At 42.5% G+C, this 15,776-nt stretch overlaps 1 protein-coding gene across 1 annotated transcript in view; it reads left to right on the top strand.

The window, feature by feature from the left end:
- eipr1 (EARP complex and GARP complex interacting protein 1) overlaps positions 1-9,229 on the top strand; it is a 66,318-nt gene extending 57,089 nt beyond the window's left edge. Inside the window, exons 8-9 of the mRNA XM_080480470.1 lie at positions 1,365-1,532; positions 8,785-9,229. Coding sequence (XP_080336596.1) covers positions 1,365-1,532; positions 8,785-8,959 — 343 coding nt within the window. The 3' untranslated portion in view covers positions 8,960-9,229. The remainder of the gene's footprint in view (positions 1-1,364; positions 1,533-8,784) is intronic.
- Positions 9,230-15,776: the final 6,547 nt, after the last annotated feature.

Here is a 15,776-nt window from a genome sequence, read left to right on the forward strand (position 1 = left end):
TCAATAGCATTTAAAGGTACAGACACAGAAACAGCCTGTTCTCAGTAGAGCTCACTGGAGGGGCTTTTAGACTGGCTAAAACGCAGGACCAAAGACTGGTTTGGCAAAAAATACACTTTAACTAAAATGTTGTTGGACCTCTGACATCTTATGTGGAATTGTTGAAAAACTGTATAATATGGAATATTTAATTAATTGATATCTGGTGGCCACAGACCAGAAGTCTTAACTGCTCCTCTTCTGAAATGCTGGTGGTGAGAAATGTAGATTCACATGTGATGACAAAAAAAACAAACAAACTGTAAAGTGTTTGTTGGAAAGTCTGCAAGAAAAAACTACAACTTGCAAACACAAGCTTTATTGCCCGAAATTTACCAGCACCACATAAAATATGATGCTATTTTCTCATGTTTTGAAACTGGCCAGAATATAAGATGTTTTCTTCTCATTGTGGTGAGCAACCTTGAAAAAGTTTTGAATGTACAACGCGATCATTTGTTTGGATCTTTTTGTTAAAAACTCCATACAATGAGAATTGTTTCCGGCTCCTTCCATCGTGTCGCAGACGTTTCTCAATGACACTTGTGTTGAAGGCGTTTTTAGTAAACAGATTATGAAAGGATGTTTGGAAATCTCGAAACTTGTTTTTATCAGCAAACGCGGTGCTACAAGTAATTGAAAGTACAAGGTTTTATTCAGGTTATGGAGTCAAAGTACTCCTTCAAGTTGGTTCAAAACGGGTCACCCTAAGCTCACGTTGAAACGTGCCGTCAGAAAGACATTGTATACATTTTAGTGCGGGACGAGTTATTTACCGAAAATCAGACGTGAGAAAAAAATTCAACCTGCGCCTCGGGTAGTGATATACAGTAATACACAGAAATATACTGTAAAAGTAAACATTTTGCATATTTGCGTGGGATGCATTTCGGATTTTATTGGTGGAAAATACCTTGAAGACGTAACTTCTTCCACAAGAAGTAATAATACCCTCTGACGCCAAAGGCTCGCTGAGATTTTCCATCGACAAGAAAATGACATATATTGATTTTTGTGTCCAGTTAATCAGTTTCAAAAAATTGTACTTATCTTCTGGGAGGGTCAGGGAGGATGTGATGGATGAGTGGAAAGAAGGTTCATCTATCTACACCTCAAGTAGTTGCATTTATCCGTACTAGGGTGGAGGAGAGTTTGCAAAAGATTTGTACTCCTTCTTCTTTCTCTACGTGATTGTATGTTTGTGTATCACAGCACAAACGCTATAGATGTGATTGATCAATACGCAAATGTAAAGATCCGCCTCATTGCTGCTCCGGTAAATGTTTGAATGAGCGACTGTGTGTGCGTTTGTGTTTCGGTTGCAGGGTGTGGAGCGTCCGTTACAACCACAGCCACGACCAGCTGGTGTTGACAGCGAGCAGCGACAGCCGCCTCATCCTCTCCAACATGGTGTCCATCTCCTCGGAGCCGTTCGGACACTTGGTGGACGACGAGGAGCTCAGCGAGGGGGAGGACAGCCACCAGGACGACAAGTGAGAGGAACCGCCGATAAAAATGCTTTCAGTCGTCTGAAAGGCAGCAGTGGGATTTGAGCTTATAGCTGGAGGCTGTAAACATCCTGATGAGGATGAAGAATGGATTAGATACACATTCAGTTCAAGTATTCAATTACAGACAAAAAAATTAACGATTCTTAACATCATATTTATTCTGCAAAAGTTGCACGAAAAGCTGCAAAAAAAACCAGAAAAAGGCTACAAATTCAAATTTAGACACAGAACGATTTAAATCTGTCGTACACCTGGATTATCACAGGAAGTCATACCTCGGGAAAAAACATTTAGCACCTCCTCCTTTTAATCTCCCACGCAGGGTCTTATCTTGACTTTACCTTCGAGGAACTCTGCCTCGTATTAACGGGTAAGACTAGGAGCTAATTTCGTGTTCAGGAGTCACACGTTCTCGCAGAGTCGAGAACCTTTGGTGTGTTTTTGGACGCTTGTTTGCACGACATTGGCTCTGAGATTTACTGACAAAGAAACTTTTTGAAAATATTTTGAAACCCCCAGTCCTGCACATCCATTACAGTTGTAGTCGATGCTGTTTCTGCACATGTGCATGAAAATTGAAAACAATAACGACGTTCGATACTGGAGTGAAGAAAGAGTTTTTTTAGGAGCTTGAATGATCATTTTTGCATGCTTGCGTGTGTGTGTGTGTGTTTGTATCATTAAAAAACACAGCACCAACTAGTGGCCTGACATACAAACTGCAGCGTTTTCTGTGTTGACAGTGAGCCTTTTTCAAACATTGCTATCTGAATGTGAAACTTTTCTCAAACATAAATGGTCAAACAATATCATTTCCAGTCGATTGTTGTAGTTTGAACCCCTTTGAGGGGGAAAACACCACAAGCTGCAGTCGGCCCAACGTCGTACCTGCCACATTTTCCCACGTTGAATAAATTAGACACTTTCTTTTTTCGTCATTTCTTATTTTTTTTTAATCACAACAAGTTGACTGAAAGCCGTCTACACAAGAACCTTGACATAAATGTCCCCCACCCTCACCCCGATGACCAATCCACCCTCCACCCCATATACAGTGGGGCAAAAAAGTATTTAGTCAGCCACCGATTGTGCAAGTTCTCCCACTTAAAATGATGACAGAGGTCTGTAATTTTCATCATAGGTACACTTCAACTGTGAGAGACAGAATGTGAAAAAAAAATCCAGGAATTCACATTGTAGGAATTTTAAAGAATTTATTTGTAAATTATGGTGGAAAATAAGTATTTGGTCACTTCAAACAAGAAAGATCTCTGGCTCTCACAGACCTGTAACTTCTTCTTTAAGAAGCTCTTCTGTCCTCCACTTGTTACCTGTATTAATGGCTCCTGTTTGAACTGGTTATCTGTATAAAAGACACCTGTCCACAACCTCAAACAGTCAGACTCCAAACTCCACTATGGCCAAGACCAAAGAGTTGTCGAAAGACACCAGGAAAAGGATTGTAGACCTGCACCAGACTGGGAAGAGTGAATCTACAATAGGCAAGCAGCTTGGTGTGAAAAAATCAACTGTGGGAGCAATTATCAGAAAATGGAAGACATACAAGACCACTGATAATCTCCCTCGATCTGGGGCTCCACGCAAGATCTCATCCCGTGGGGTCAAAATGATCATGAGAACGGTGAGCAAAAATCCCAGAACCACACGGGGGGACCTGGTGAATGACCTGCAGAGAGCTGGGACCAAAGTAACAAAGGTTACCATCAGTAACACACTACGCCGACAGGGAATCAAATCCTGCAGTGCCAGACGTGTCCCCCTGCTTAAGCCAGTGCATGTCCAGGCCCGTCTGAAGTTTGCCAGAGAGCACATGGATGATACAGCAGAGGATTGGGAGAATGTCATGTGGTCAGATGAAACCAAAATAGAACTTTTTGGTATAAACACAACTCGTCGTGTTTGGAGGAAGAAGAATACTGAGTTGCATCCCAAGAACACCATACCTACTGTGAAGCATGGGGGTGGAAACATCATGCTTTGGGGCTGTTTTTCTGCTAAGGGGACAGGACGACTGATCCGTGTTAAGGAAAGAATGAATGGGGCCATGTATCGTGAGATTTTGAGCCAAAACCTCCTTCCATCAGTGAGAACATTGAAGATGAAACGTGGCTGGGTCTTCCAGCATGACAATGATCCCAAACACACCGCCCGGGCAACGAAGGAGTGGCTCCGTAAGAAGCATCTGGAAGTCCTGGAGTGGCCTAGCCAGTCTCCAGACCTCAACCCCATAGCAAATCTGTGGAGGGAGTTGAAAGTCCGTGTTGCTCGGCGACAGCCCCAAAACATCACTGCTCTCGAGAAGATCTGCATGGAGGAATGGGCCAAAATACCAGCTACTGTGTGTGCAAACCTGGTAAAGACCTATAGGAATCGTTTGACCTCTGTTATTGCCAACAAAGGTTATATTACAAAGTATTGAGTTGAATTTTTGTTATTGACCAAATACTTATTTTCCACCATAATTTACGAATAAATTCCTTAAAAATCCTACAATGTGAATTCCTGGATTTTTTTTTCACATTCTGTCTCTCACAGTTGATGTGTACCTATGATGAAAATTACAGACCTCTGTCATCATTTTAAGTGGGAGAACTTGCACAATCGGTGGCTGACTAAATACTTTTTTGCCCCACTGTATGATATATCCCAGAAGCTTCTCACCCAATGACTTTTAGAGGTGTCATGTGCAGGTTTCCACCGCTGGACTACAATGTTCTTGGTTGCATTTAGACCTGCCAACCAGGTTTTTTCATGTATTCTTCAAGAGAAACATGAGGATTGTCATTAGGAGATTTATCGCAGGTTCAAATGGTCGCATCTTTAAAATTAGACCTGAAAAGGTTATAAATCGCCTTCCACTATAAATCTGAAATTCCCGGACATTCCCGTACTATTGAAAGAGCCAAGAGGCAAAATAAATTTCCATTCGATGGCTAATTCTCCGTGTAAGGTATGCTCTATAGCAAAATCTCAAATTAATATTTATTGATGATTTGCGTTTTTTTTGAGGGTTGGGGTCACATCCCATTCCATTTCTTGATCTAAAGCAGACGTGGGAAACAACACGTTTTGTTCATTTACGAAGGTTTTTACATCACTGGAATGCCCACAGCCTTTGACATAACCACCATATTGTTTTGCTGCCAGACAGCCTCTTATACTCCAAAAAATTGTGAATACACCAGAGGAAACAAGTTACCACTGCAATTTACTACCCCACCCCCCCCCCCCCCCCCCCCGCTCCCCACCACCACCTTTATTTTGTTGTTTTTTAAGCATCATCATGAATTCATTCTGTTGAATACACATCTCTCTCTTTTTCATTTGCAGATGACAGTGTTCTCTCATATCTCTGACCTTGATCGTGTTAAAAAAAAGAATAAAGTATGGGGACCCTGACGCCGTCTCTTCAGTCTTGATCCTATATTATAACTCAGATGTGAAATCACAGCGCAGTGCAGAAAGCACAGACAGGAAGCTTTCGTCACATCACATTTGATAAGATTTTTTTTTTTTTTTAAGCGTTGTCCTCTTCTTGTACATTTCCTCGCTGCCGTAAGGAGCCTAATGAAACAAACTGTGCCGCGCTGACGAGTGTACAAAAGAACGCCGTGTATTCTGAACTGTTTATTTGATAATAGTTCTCCCCAGATTAAAGCCGACTGCCTGAACCTTCATTTTCACGTTCTCCGACACTCCGGATGATAAAAGTGGAGGAATAAAACATTAAAAATATGTTACTGTCAAAACACTTCAGGAGTTTTCTCTCCATCGCGCAGAGAGATGAGTTTTTAAAAATCGCAGGGATATTATTTGTAATGGTTACCATTCAGTGCTTTCCAAACCCGCCACTGTCCTCCATCCATTATGGTCCCGTTCCCCCTCTCATCTATAACTACCAGCTCTTACACTCAATGACTGACTCTCATCCACAATTATCAACTCTTCTACCTAATCACCGGCACTCAGCTTTACTTTTAACCCTTCCACTGCAGTTATTGACCCCTCTTGCATGTACAGTGCGTGTCCACTCCACACTGCCTGTTTAAAAGACTTTATAGGTTTTGCTTTTGAAAATTCAGCGGCTCATTGAAACTTCAGGTGGATGTTTGTTTCTTGCAAGCCGAGAAAAGACAATAATGATTTAGTTTTGTTTTGAAATGAGAATTATTTTGTCATTATTCTGCCTTGAGTCACAAAATAGAGATTTTAACTTGCACCATACGTGCATGAATTTTCTCTGGTTCTCTGACTTGATTTGAAGTCGCTCGTTGACTGTGGCGGATTAGTGATCCGTTCATGGTGCGTCCTGCCTTTCACCGTGTGAATTCGTTTTTTTGTCTTTCTCTCTTTGTGATGCACTTCTAACCTGTCCTGTAGCAGTGATCAGCTCCAGTTTGTAAAAACACAAATAATCTTACAGCTATAGATGTTTTTGCAACCTAAAATGCAAACGAAAATGTGTTTGACACCTTGAAACTTATCAAGATCTTATGAAGGATTAACTCCTTTTAATTTCCTGTTAGACTAGAATAGTGTGTGTTTGAAAGTTAAATAACATCATTCTTTTGAAATGAATGTGTGACTGCGCGTAATTTTTTTTGAGATATTCCGCTTTTTATTTGAACAGTAAAGCTTACTCTGTGGTTTTGATCTTTTAAGAATCGCCCTCCTAGAAAGGGGTCATATTATGCAAACTTCACTTTCTAAAAGTTTTTCGACAGTACTAATCGTCCCCATACCTGGACTGATGCCCCAGAAGTGAAGGAAGTCTGTCCTCTCTCTCTCCCTGGCTTGTTTCAGTTTTTAAAAAGTGTGTTGCTCCAACCAGCCAATCAGAAATCAAACCCTATATAGTGTCATCGGGGGTTTAGCCAATCCCAATCAAGGTAGGCCCTCCCTTTGACTCCTCCCACAATTAGGCAGCTCTGCTCTGGCACATGGCACCACGAGAGGAAGTACTTCCCATAGATGGGCATGTGTGGGCGGAGCCAGTCCAGCTCACACAGACACAGCAGATTCTGAATGCAGCTCCTATGATCCAATATTCAAATAGAGGAACATCAAGGCAAAGATGTATTAAAGTTTATTGTTCCGAATCCAACGTTTTTGGACCAACGTGAAAATATTGAAACGCTGTATGATATGACTCCTTTAAGAAAAATACAGGTATAATCACTACACCCAGTAGAACACAACCTGAGAAGCGTGTCATTAGTGCATACACAAAACTGCAACCATTTAGGAAAATATGTAAGAAATTGCAGAATATTTCAGTCTGTGAGACTTCACTGTGTCGGAGTAGCTCTGTGACAGCTGCCGATATATTGGGCATTTCCTCGCAGAAGAAATGAATGACTATCGACTCATCTGGCATGTGCGATTTACCGAATTGTAATTATATAAAGGCGACAAAAAGGATCGACGGCATCCAGACCTTCTGTTTTTGTGCTCCGTCGAACACTTGAGAGCAAGTCCTCGGCGAGTTCAACATCCCAATCTGATGCAGCTGTTTATGAATGTGAAACGGCAAAATCAAACCTTTGTTTGTTCTTGCCGGGTCACGTCACACCGCTGCACATTTCTTCACTTGAAACGACGGAGTCCACTTCCACCGCGAGGCTGTTGAAACAGTTTCCCCGGGCGTCTGATGTACGACGGTCCCCTGGAAGTTAAACTGCTCAATGAGTTGACCCCCCCCCAAAAAAAACCTCACATTCCTTGAGGCCGAGCCCTGCGCTTGTCGGCATCAGTCAAGTGCTCTGCGACCCGCCTCCTCCCGGTCCTTTTCTTCCCCTGATGAATCCGTGCCGGCTATATGCTTAACGCTGATTTTATTTCCGGCCGCAGCCCGGCGGGAGAAGCTCCTGTCAGTGCGAAACAGTTAATGTGTAAAATAAATCCAAATATGTATGTCAGAGTTTCCCCTGAAGACTACTTACAGCAGCAGGTTTGGGAGAAATTCGGGATGGCAATAATGCTCGATCATAACTCTGAAATTTTATTCATTGTCACATTGTTGTAGCGGAGGGAGAAATGCCTCAGCACAGAGCAGAGTGTCTGTGTGGAATAAAACAGGAGGAAAAATACAATTTTCACTTGTATCGAAAAATGTAGAACTGAGTTCGCTATGCACCTTTTATAGAAACGTTTATTGTTCTTTTTTTTCTATTTTCTGAAACATAATGCAACATTATACAGTTGTGCATGTTCATATTTTTTTTTTTATATAAAATAATGGGCTTGTTTGAGCCTCGGCCTCGTCATGCATTCATCTGCTTCAGACCTGGTAACTTAAAGAGACTGGATGGTGCTGCTTTTTTAATATATTACAACGGAATTGTTAAAAAAAAAAGAAAAAAGCAACAACCCTGAAACAAGTGCAGTAGATTCTTTTTAAAATATAGGATAATGACACTTGTATGCATTGAGTGACCAAATTGGAAATCCAGAAACTTTAACCTTAAGACCAACATAAACAACAACATCAGCAATTTTGCTAAATGCCACGATAATGACAGAGAATTTCTTAGATGATTTTCTTCTTACTTTTATTACTAAACAACATGGAACAGCTCAGATGATGATGTCGTGGCTTTGGAAGCTTCTGAAACGGAAACGGAAAGTTTCGTCTGATTTAACTTCAGACAGTTGTGAAACAGTTCCTGTGTCTTTTTATACAGTTTATTTAAACCTCTGGTCTCTGCTGAATGTGTCTTGTGGTCTAGATTTCATAGAGGGCAGGTTTGTCGTTAATAAGTGGTTGTTTTTTTTATTGCACGAGTTTAACATTGACTCCACAAAGTGGCATGACAGAGCTGTCATTCGACAGTTTGTTAGCCTTTTGTATTATATCGTATATAAACTTGTCGAATTCAGCGCCCCCGAGAGGACTTGAGAGGTCACTTCACAGTGTCAAACGACTCCTGTGTCCTGGAGATTTTACGTTGTGGTGCAAAGGTGCATATTGTAATCCTCATCTGATGGCTTATTATCTGATGATAAATGGGCTTTGGTTCCACCTTCAGAAGCTACACAAGGTGCCCAATGTCCTGCTGACACTGGCTTTGTATGTTTTTAACACTGCCTATCAATTCTGTGTCCACAAGAGCCGCAAACCCTCCACGTCCGGAGTGTCACACGTCAGGCCGGTGGTTATTATTGCTGCTCTCTGTTCTGCAGCTCACTGTTAATGCGTCATGTGTGTGTCCAGGAGTAAAGAGCCCCTCAAAGACAGCGTGGTGTCCACCTACGAGGAGCATGAGGACAGCGTGTACGCCGCCGAGTGGTCGTCGGCCGACCCGTGGCTCTTCGCCTCGCTCAGCTACGACGGACGTCTCGTCATCAACAGAGTCCCCCGGGCCCTCAAATACCGGATTCTGCTCTGAGCGGGGGCGGAGGGTCAGGTGATCTCAGTGTGTGTGTGTGTGTGTGTGTGTGTGTGTGTGTGTGTGTGTGTGTGTGTGTGTGTGTGTGTGTGTGTGTGTGTGTGTGTGTGTGTGTGTGTGTGTGTGTGTGTGTGTGCGGGAAACTTTGTGTGTGCATGTTTGTGTATCTGGTGTAATTGTATAATAACAAATCTGCATATTCCACTGTAAAAAAAAACAAACAACTAAAACTAAAGAGGAATTAAAGTAACATTCCACATATAAACACATATTATTTGTTGACTTTTTCAAAGTTTGTTCTCACTCATGAACCTTTCTTGGTTGTCAATTTGTTCACTTTGTTTTTTGTCAAACTAATAATGGGTTCATGACGTTTTACCAACACGCAGTTTCTGATGTTCCTTTTTCTACTCTGAGAACTGAAGTTCCTCTTCTGGTGTCTAGAAAAGATGAAAAATGTCTTTCCTTTCCTTTCCTTTTCTTTCTTTTTTAATTTGATTTAATGAAGTTAAACTTTAGGGCGCTCAAGAGTGCTCGTCATCCTTAAAGTCGCAGTGCAGAAAAAAACAAGTCTATTTACTCGAGGCATCGTCTGTACTCTGAAACTTAATGCAGGCATGTATAGCCTTGACCCATCGTACCTTCCTTACTGGTGGTTTTTTGTCTTTACAATCTTTATATTTCAATCAGTTTTAAACAAAGAAAGCTTAGTTTTATCCTTTAGTTGATGATTCAATCTTTTATTATGATTTCTTAAACAGGCGAGGTGAGACAGAAAACATACCTGAATAAATATATATATATATATATATGTGTATAAAAATGCTTATCTTGCTTTCATGAAACAAAACATTTTAATTAAGAACTGCTAAGATTTATTATCAAATCCGTCAGTTTTAGGTTGGTTTTTTTTTAAGCTGTTTCAGCTATTCAGCTAGAAATCATTTTATTTAAGACTGACATTTATCACCTTATAGTAGACAAGAGAGCGACATTGTAAATCATATTAAACTGGTTATTTAGTCCACAGTAATTCGGGCGAAATGCAACTACAATGCATTCTGGGTGTGGTTTCCACCAGCTGTGAATTCACCTACAGCTTATTAAATGTATGTAAGGAGTCAAAACAGCTGGAATCCCTCCACTGCGCACATCAATTACATTCTGTTGTGAAGACATGGCCCCTCCTGAAGACGGTCACTTTTCATGTTTGGGATGTTTACGGCTCTTTTGTCCGAGCTGCGGCCAGACTTCCATCGAGCGTCATTTGAAGTAGACGACTGCGCGAGGACCAGAAATCCAATTTATTGTTTGAAAAAAATTGAATGAAATAAAAAAAATACCCTGCAGGTTATGTCACCAACCAGGAAGATGGATTAAGACATTGACAAAATGACTGAAGCTGGATCTTTGCAATCGGAAACAATTCATAGGCTCCTTCGACAGACTCAAGGTCACTCGCCGAGCCAACGTGTCCAGGTAACGTAAAGCCAGACGCCCTCTTTAGTTTTCCTCCATCCACTGCTTCTGTGACTCAGTTCATTAAGACCGGGGATTTCTACCCACCACATGATGTAATAAAAAAAAAATACCTGCCTGCCGTGGATCTTCTCACTGCAGCTCATTTCTTCTCCCTCATCTGGCGTCTCCCGGCGTCCTCCCTCCCTCTGAGTCTGTACAGTGTGTGCTCAGGCCGGTCGATAATGACAGTCCGAGCCTCGGTTATGGCAGACACCATTGACAGGCCTTTTAATTGCAGCTTGACTCTATGGATCACACGTTCGCGCGCGCGCGCACACACACACACACACACACACACACACACACTTAGTGGCGAGGGAGGGGCACCGGTACTTCATTAGCTATGCCAGTCGGGGAAGGCAGCACTGCGGCTGAATACAGAATAAATTCCTGTGTCTAATCAGAGAAGCTGCTCACACACACATGCAGCCACACACACACGCAGCCACACACACACACACACACACACACACACACACACACACACACACACACACACACACACACACACACACACACACACACACACACACACACACACACAGCCCTTGTTACCCCGCAGTCAATTATTGAGAGGAGGGATCAGGGTGGAGATATGGATGGAAGTGGGGGGTGGGGGTGGGGGGGTTGGGGTTAGTGAATGCTGGAAAAGGTAATCGCCGAATCTTCCCCATCTGGAAACTTGTAATGCTCGTCACAGGCATGTGGCACTCATTGTCATATCTCTGCCTCCGTCTATGAAGACGTACGATAAAAGCACACGTCGGTATCTGTGCGGTGGAGAAGGGCGCGTTATTGCCGAGACGTTTGATAGAGCAGAGAGCACACGTCTCCCCGTCTTACACGGAACATCCAGCAGCTGATAGGAGAGCAGCTCTGTGACCAATCAGTCAATCCACCTGCTAATAAACGGCTCGGCATTTGCATGTGAATGAATGAAGGCGCCTCTTTAGTATGCTCGAAAAGGCTTGCCCGGGACAAATAACATTAACGGTGATGCATTGATAGTCAATGTGGAGATTCGGATGCATTATTGCTGACGGTGTTGGAGCCTTCGGTAATCAACCTCCGGCATTTCTCATGATGTCAACCGGCGGGTGAAGCCAGCCCTCCAGATTCATAAACTTTCTGTGCGGAGGCACAGCAAAATTGCATCAACCACAAGCGGTGGTTTCATATTTAGCGCTTCCAACATGTTTACCGAGGGTATTATATATAGTCATGGAGCAAATGGCATCAGCATGTACAAATATAGAATCAAAACTTCATTTGTTGGTTGTTTTATTTTTCATGGTGTGTGTTATTTACATGCTTTTGAAATCTCCCTTCAGCATTACTGCTTATACAAACACACAGATCTCATTCAACTTTACATACAGAGGATTCACATTCTGCAGCTTTAATCCCCAAAGATGTCGCAGCAGAGGGATGTAAATAAATGCATGCATGCAGTCTCACATGAATGCATACCACCAGTATAATAAAAAAAGAAAAGAACAGAGCCTTCATAGAATATAGACACATTAATACCATAATAATTTCATGAATTATTAATATATAGACTGCGTATGGAATGATAATAAGAATATTCTCACTGTTTAAATAATTGCTGTCTTATGCTCGTCGTTTTGGTCGATCCTCCGTCTGAAACAAGACAGTCGCACACTACTAGAGTCTCCATATCTGTCTTAGCCTGGCATCTTGCTACAGCATCCCGTCTGCAATACGAGCTAGAAAACATGCAAGAAAGAGGAAAATAATGGCAAAAATTCTCACAGAATTTGGGCAGAATTAAGTGAAAACGCATCGTTTTTGCGTTTTCGTTTGGCAATGTTTTGAAAACTACGTCCGTTTCCATGGAAACAATGCCAGAACCGTGAAAACTATGTAGTTTTCATGTAGGGCCACTAGTGGTTGCTGTTGTTTTTTTTTTTTTGTCATGAAACCACACAAACGTGTGCAAAGAACAATACACTATAAACATTAACAATGGGAGAAGGCGGACATTCGTGCAGGCGAACGGTGAAGCTGGATTGTTGCTACGGTGATTCTCAACTATAAAACTACCAAGTCTCAGGTGAACATGGACCAGGAGTCATGACACTCTGGAGGAAACAATGTTTACCTACTGAGCATGTGCAGAAGAATGGCGAGCGTGTGCAGTAGCAGCAGTTCAGAAAAGTTGCGTTTTCCGTCTGCACGGACACGGAGTTGTAGCGTTTCCAAAAAGTTGTGTTTTCCCCATTTCCGTGGAGATGTCGTCGTGTAACCAGACCCCCGAAAAAACACTGACGAAAAGTTTTCCTTTTTCGCCTGAAAAACATTGCGTAAGTTCGTATTTTAGCATTAGCATTAGCATTAACTGCTTGGCCGTCTGCTCTTTGTTTCCCCTCGCTCTCCTCCCTCCTTCACTGTCAAACCGTGGCGAGTATGACGTCTCCTCCTCTGTCTGCACGCCGCCGCCAGAACTGCCGTGTCATGAGAACTCCGTCGTGGCGTCACGTGACCGAGCTGGCGTGCGTGCCGGGCCTCCCCGGGTCGGGACCTCGCTGACCCGGAATGAGGCGTGACGGCGCTGTTGCGGCTGCCGGTGGCCTCGGCGCCGCTCGCCTCGGGAAGGCGCTCGCACGGAACCGGGGAGAAGGAGTGAAATATTTATGTGGCTGGGAAATCAGATGTTGGTGGGCAGAGGGAGATATTACCGGAATATACTCGCGGTGCTCTATGTGGGGAAATTATGGAGGCGCTCGCGTCTCATATGCTGGGCTGGGATGAAAAGAAAAATGCCGCGGAGACGTGACGTATGGTGTGTATCATTTCTGATATCTGCTGCCTACATTTATTTATTCTGTTCATTGTGTCTCTCTGTAAATACCACCGGTGCTGGCAGCTGTTTCATATATTACTTTTTTCTTTTTCCTCTTATATTTTAACCCACCACACCAGGAAATCGTATCTGGTGCAGGGAACGCGGCACACTCTTGAAACACAAGCGTTTGCGTAACGTCTGAACGGAGGTAATTGCACCTGAGGGTCACCCGGGTGTCGTCCTCAAAGGGTGGAGGCGGAATTGGATTCAGCGTCTGTGGAAATGAAATAAAAAAATTAGATTTCATTTAATTATTTATTCATGTCAGCAATGCAATATGGAGCCACCTGGGGAATTTGTGTGTTTGTGTGTGAGAGCGGGAGTGGGAGGTGGGGGCGGGGGGCGGTGGGTGGGCGGTGCAGGTGATTATTACCTTCGAGAGTTTGACTCATTTGCATGGAGGAGAATTTCTATGACCCCCTGAAATTGAAATTATGCACAAACACGTGGGTCGCGATAGACAAAGAAAAAGAGTGACTGGTAGTGTGTGTGTGTGTGTGTGTGTGTGTGTGTGTGTGTGTTGGGGGGGGGGGGCTGTAAAAAGGTTCTCATGGGGGGGAGAGGAGAATGGTCTGACTCAGATGTATGTTTATGTGTGTGTGTGTGTGTGTGTGTGTGTGTGTGTGTGTGTGTGTGTGTGTGTGTGTGTGTGTGTGTGTGTGTGTGTGTGTGTGTGTGTGTGTGTGTTTGTGTTCGAGGGCAGGCTGAGTTACAGTCGGCTTAATGACTTGATGAGTCACGCAAATGCGAGTTTATGTTTTTTCCTTTATGTTTCCTTATGTTCTGAGTGGAGTTAACACATCATTTATTTATTATGTGTTAATGTTTATTGAGAAAATGAAAACCACTAACCAAATGGCAAAAGATTTAAAGGGGGGGAAAAAAAAGTATTTTTAAAGAATTTTCTTAAGAGTCGCAGACACAATACGACACTGAGACCCAAAGCCATGATGCCAGGGTGAGCTTGTGAAGGCTTGCATAACGCAGCAGCTATTGGATAAGATTTCTTTGGACATTTGACTTTATTTTGCACCAGAAAATATCATTAAATTTGGCTTCATGCTGAGATTGTAGTCATTTTTCAGTAGCAATTGCTTTTTGTGAAAATAAAGACATTTATATCATGAACACTCTGTACCACAACAACAAAAAGTTCTGATTTCAAGGTTATTATGGCACCATGTCACTGGTCAGAACCACTCAAGATAAAATTGTGGCTGCTGAACTAAGATGTGTGTGACAATCCTGTATCAAACCCAATTCTTGTGTTATGTTATGATTCTGACTCTGGCTCTTGTGTCAGGCTGATTGACGTCCTCTCCTCGCGTCTGATTGCTGTTCCCTGCCCTGATGTGTTTCACCTGTGCCTGAGTGTGTGATTGTGCTCACCTGGTGGCGGTGCTTTATGTTGGGCGTCTCCTGTGTTCTTGGTTCGTTCTTCAGGATTTGCTCAGGGGAGGACTCGCATCAGAAATCGCTGTTCGTCGAGCAGAAATTCATGTTATTGGGAGCACAAGAAAAATTCCAACGATCAAAATCGCAAAGTCCTCAAGTTAGAATCTTAAAATAACACAAGAAAGGAAATGTGAACCATGCCATCCAATCTATTTCACAATCTATTTCTGAAGGACATTTCAGACCTAAAAGCAAAAGCGGGCTATCCTGTGTACCAATACTGCGGCAATTAGACTTTATGTCAATTTTTTTATACTCCCATCAAATTTATTGGAGGTTGACTTGTTGGACGAGGATCTAAATCAAGAAGAAGAAGTAAAAGCAAACTGTACCGTCCCTCAAGACAACGCAGCTCCTCTTGTTGCCAGGAAATCTAAACCTGTGCAACTCGAGAGCAGCACCAAAAGAATTTACTGAAGACGCTCTTTCACCTTCAAAATCAATTGAAATTAAAATAAAAGTGGGAAAGAGAGAAAACTCCTGGCATGGGGTGGTGGGGGGGGGGGGGGGGGGGGGGGGGGACTGGTGAATGATACTGATTACATGCATTGTGCTGGAGACAGCTTGTAAAAATAGCTGTCACTGTAAAATCTCATTAAAGCTGTTTAATAATGTCCACATGTCTTCAATCAATGGGTTATTGATATCTGATTGATTGAATGATTACCTGATATTGTGTCCAGGAAGCATATATATGATTTCTTTTTTTTTTCTTTTAAAGAAGAGTAAATGAACAGTTGGACTCTTTAACAATTAGAAACTTTTGAAACGGGGACCCAGAAAATGACCTTGATTACACACAATAACATTTACTCTGATTAAGCTGGAGCGCCTGTTTTTTTCTAAACATCAAAACGTGCACCTGAAACCAGCGCAAAAAGTCTGCAGGGGACTAAAAATCAACAACGATTAGCAGGGATTTAGGCGACTGTCGAGGATGCCTGGTTAAAACAATTTTTTTTTAATAAAAAA

This window comes from Lipophrys pholis, assembly GCF_963383615.2.
Source record: "Lipophrys pholis genome assembly, chromosome: 14".
Classification (NCBI taxonomy): domain Eukaryota; kingdom Metazoa; phylum Chordata; class Actinopteri; order Blenniiformes; family Blenniidae; genus Lipophrys; species Lipophrys pholis.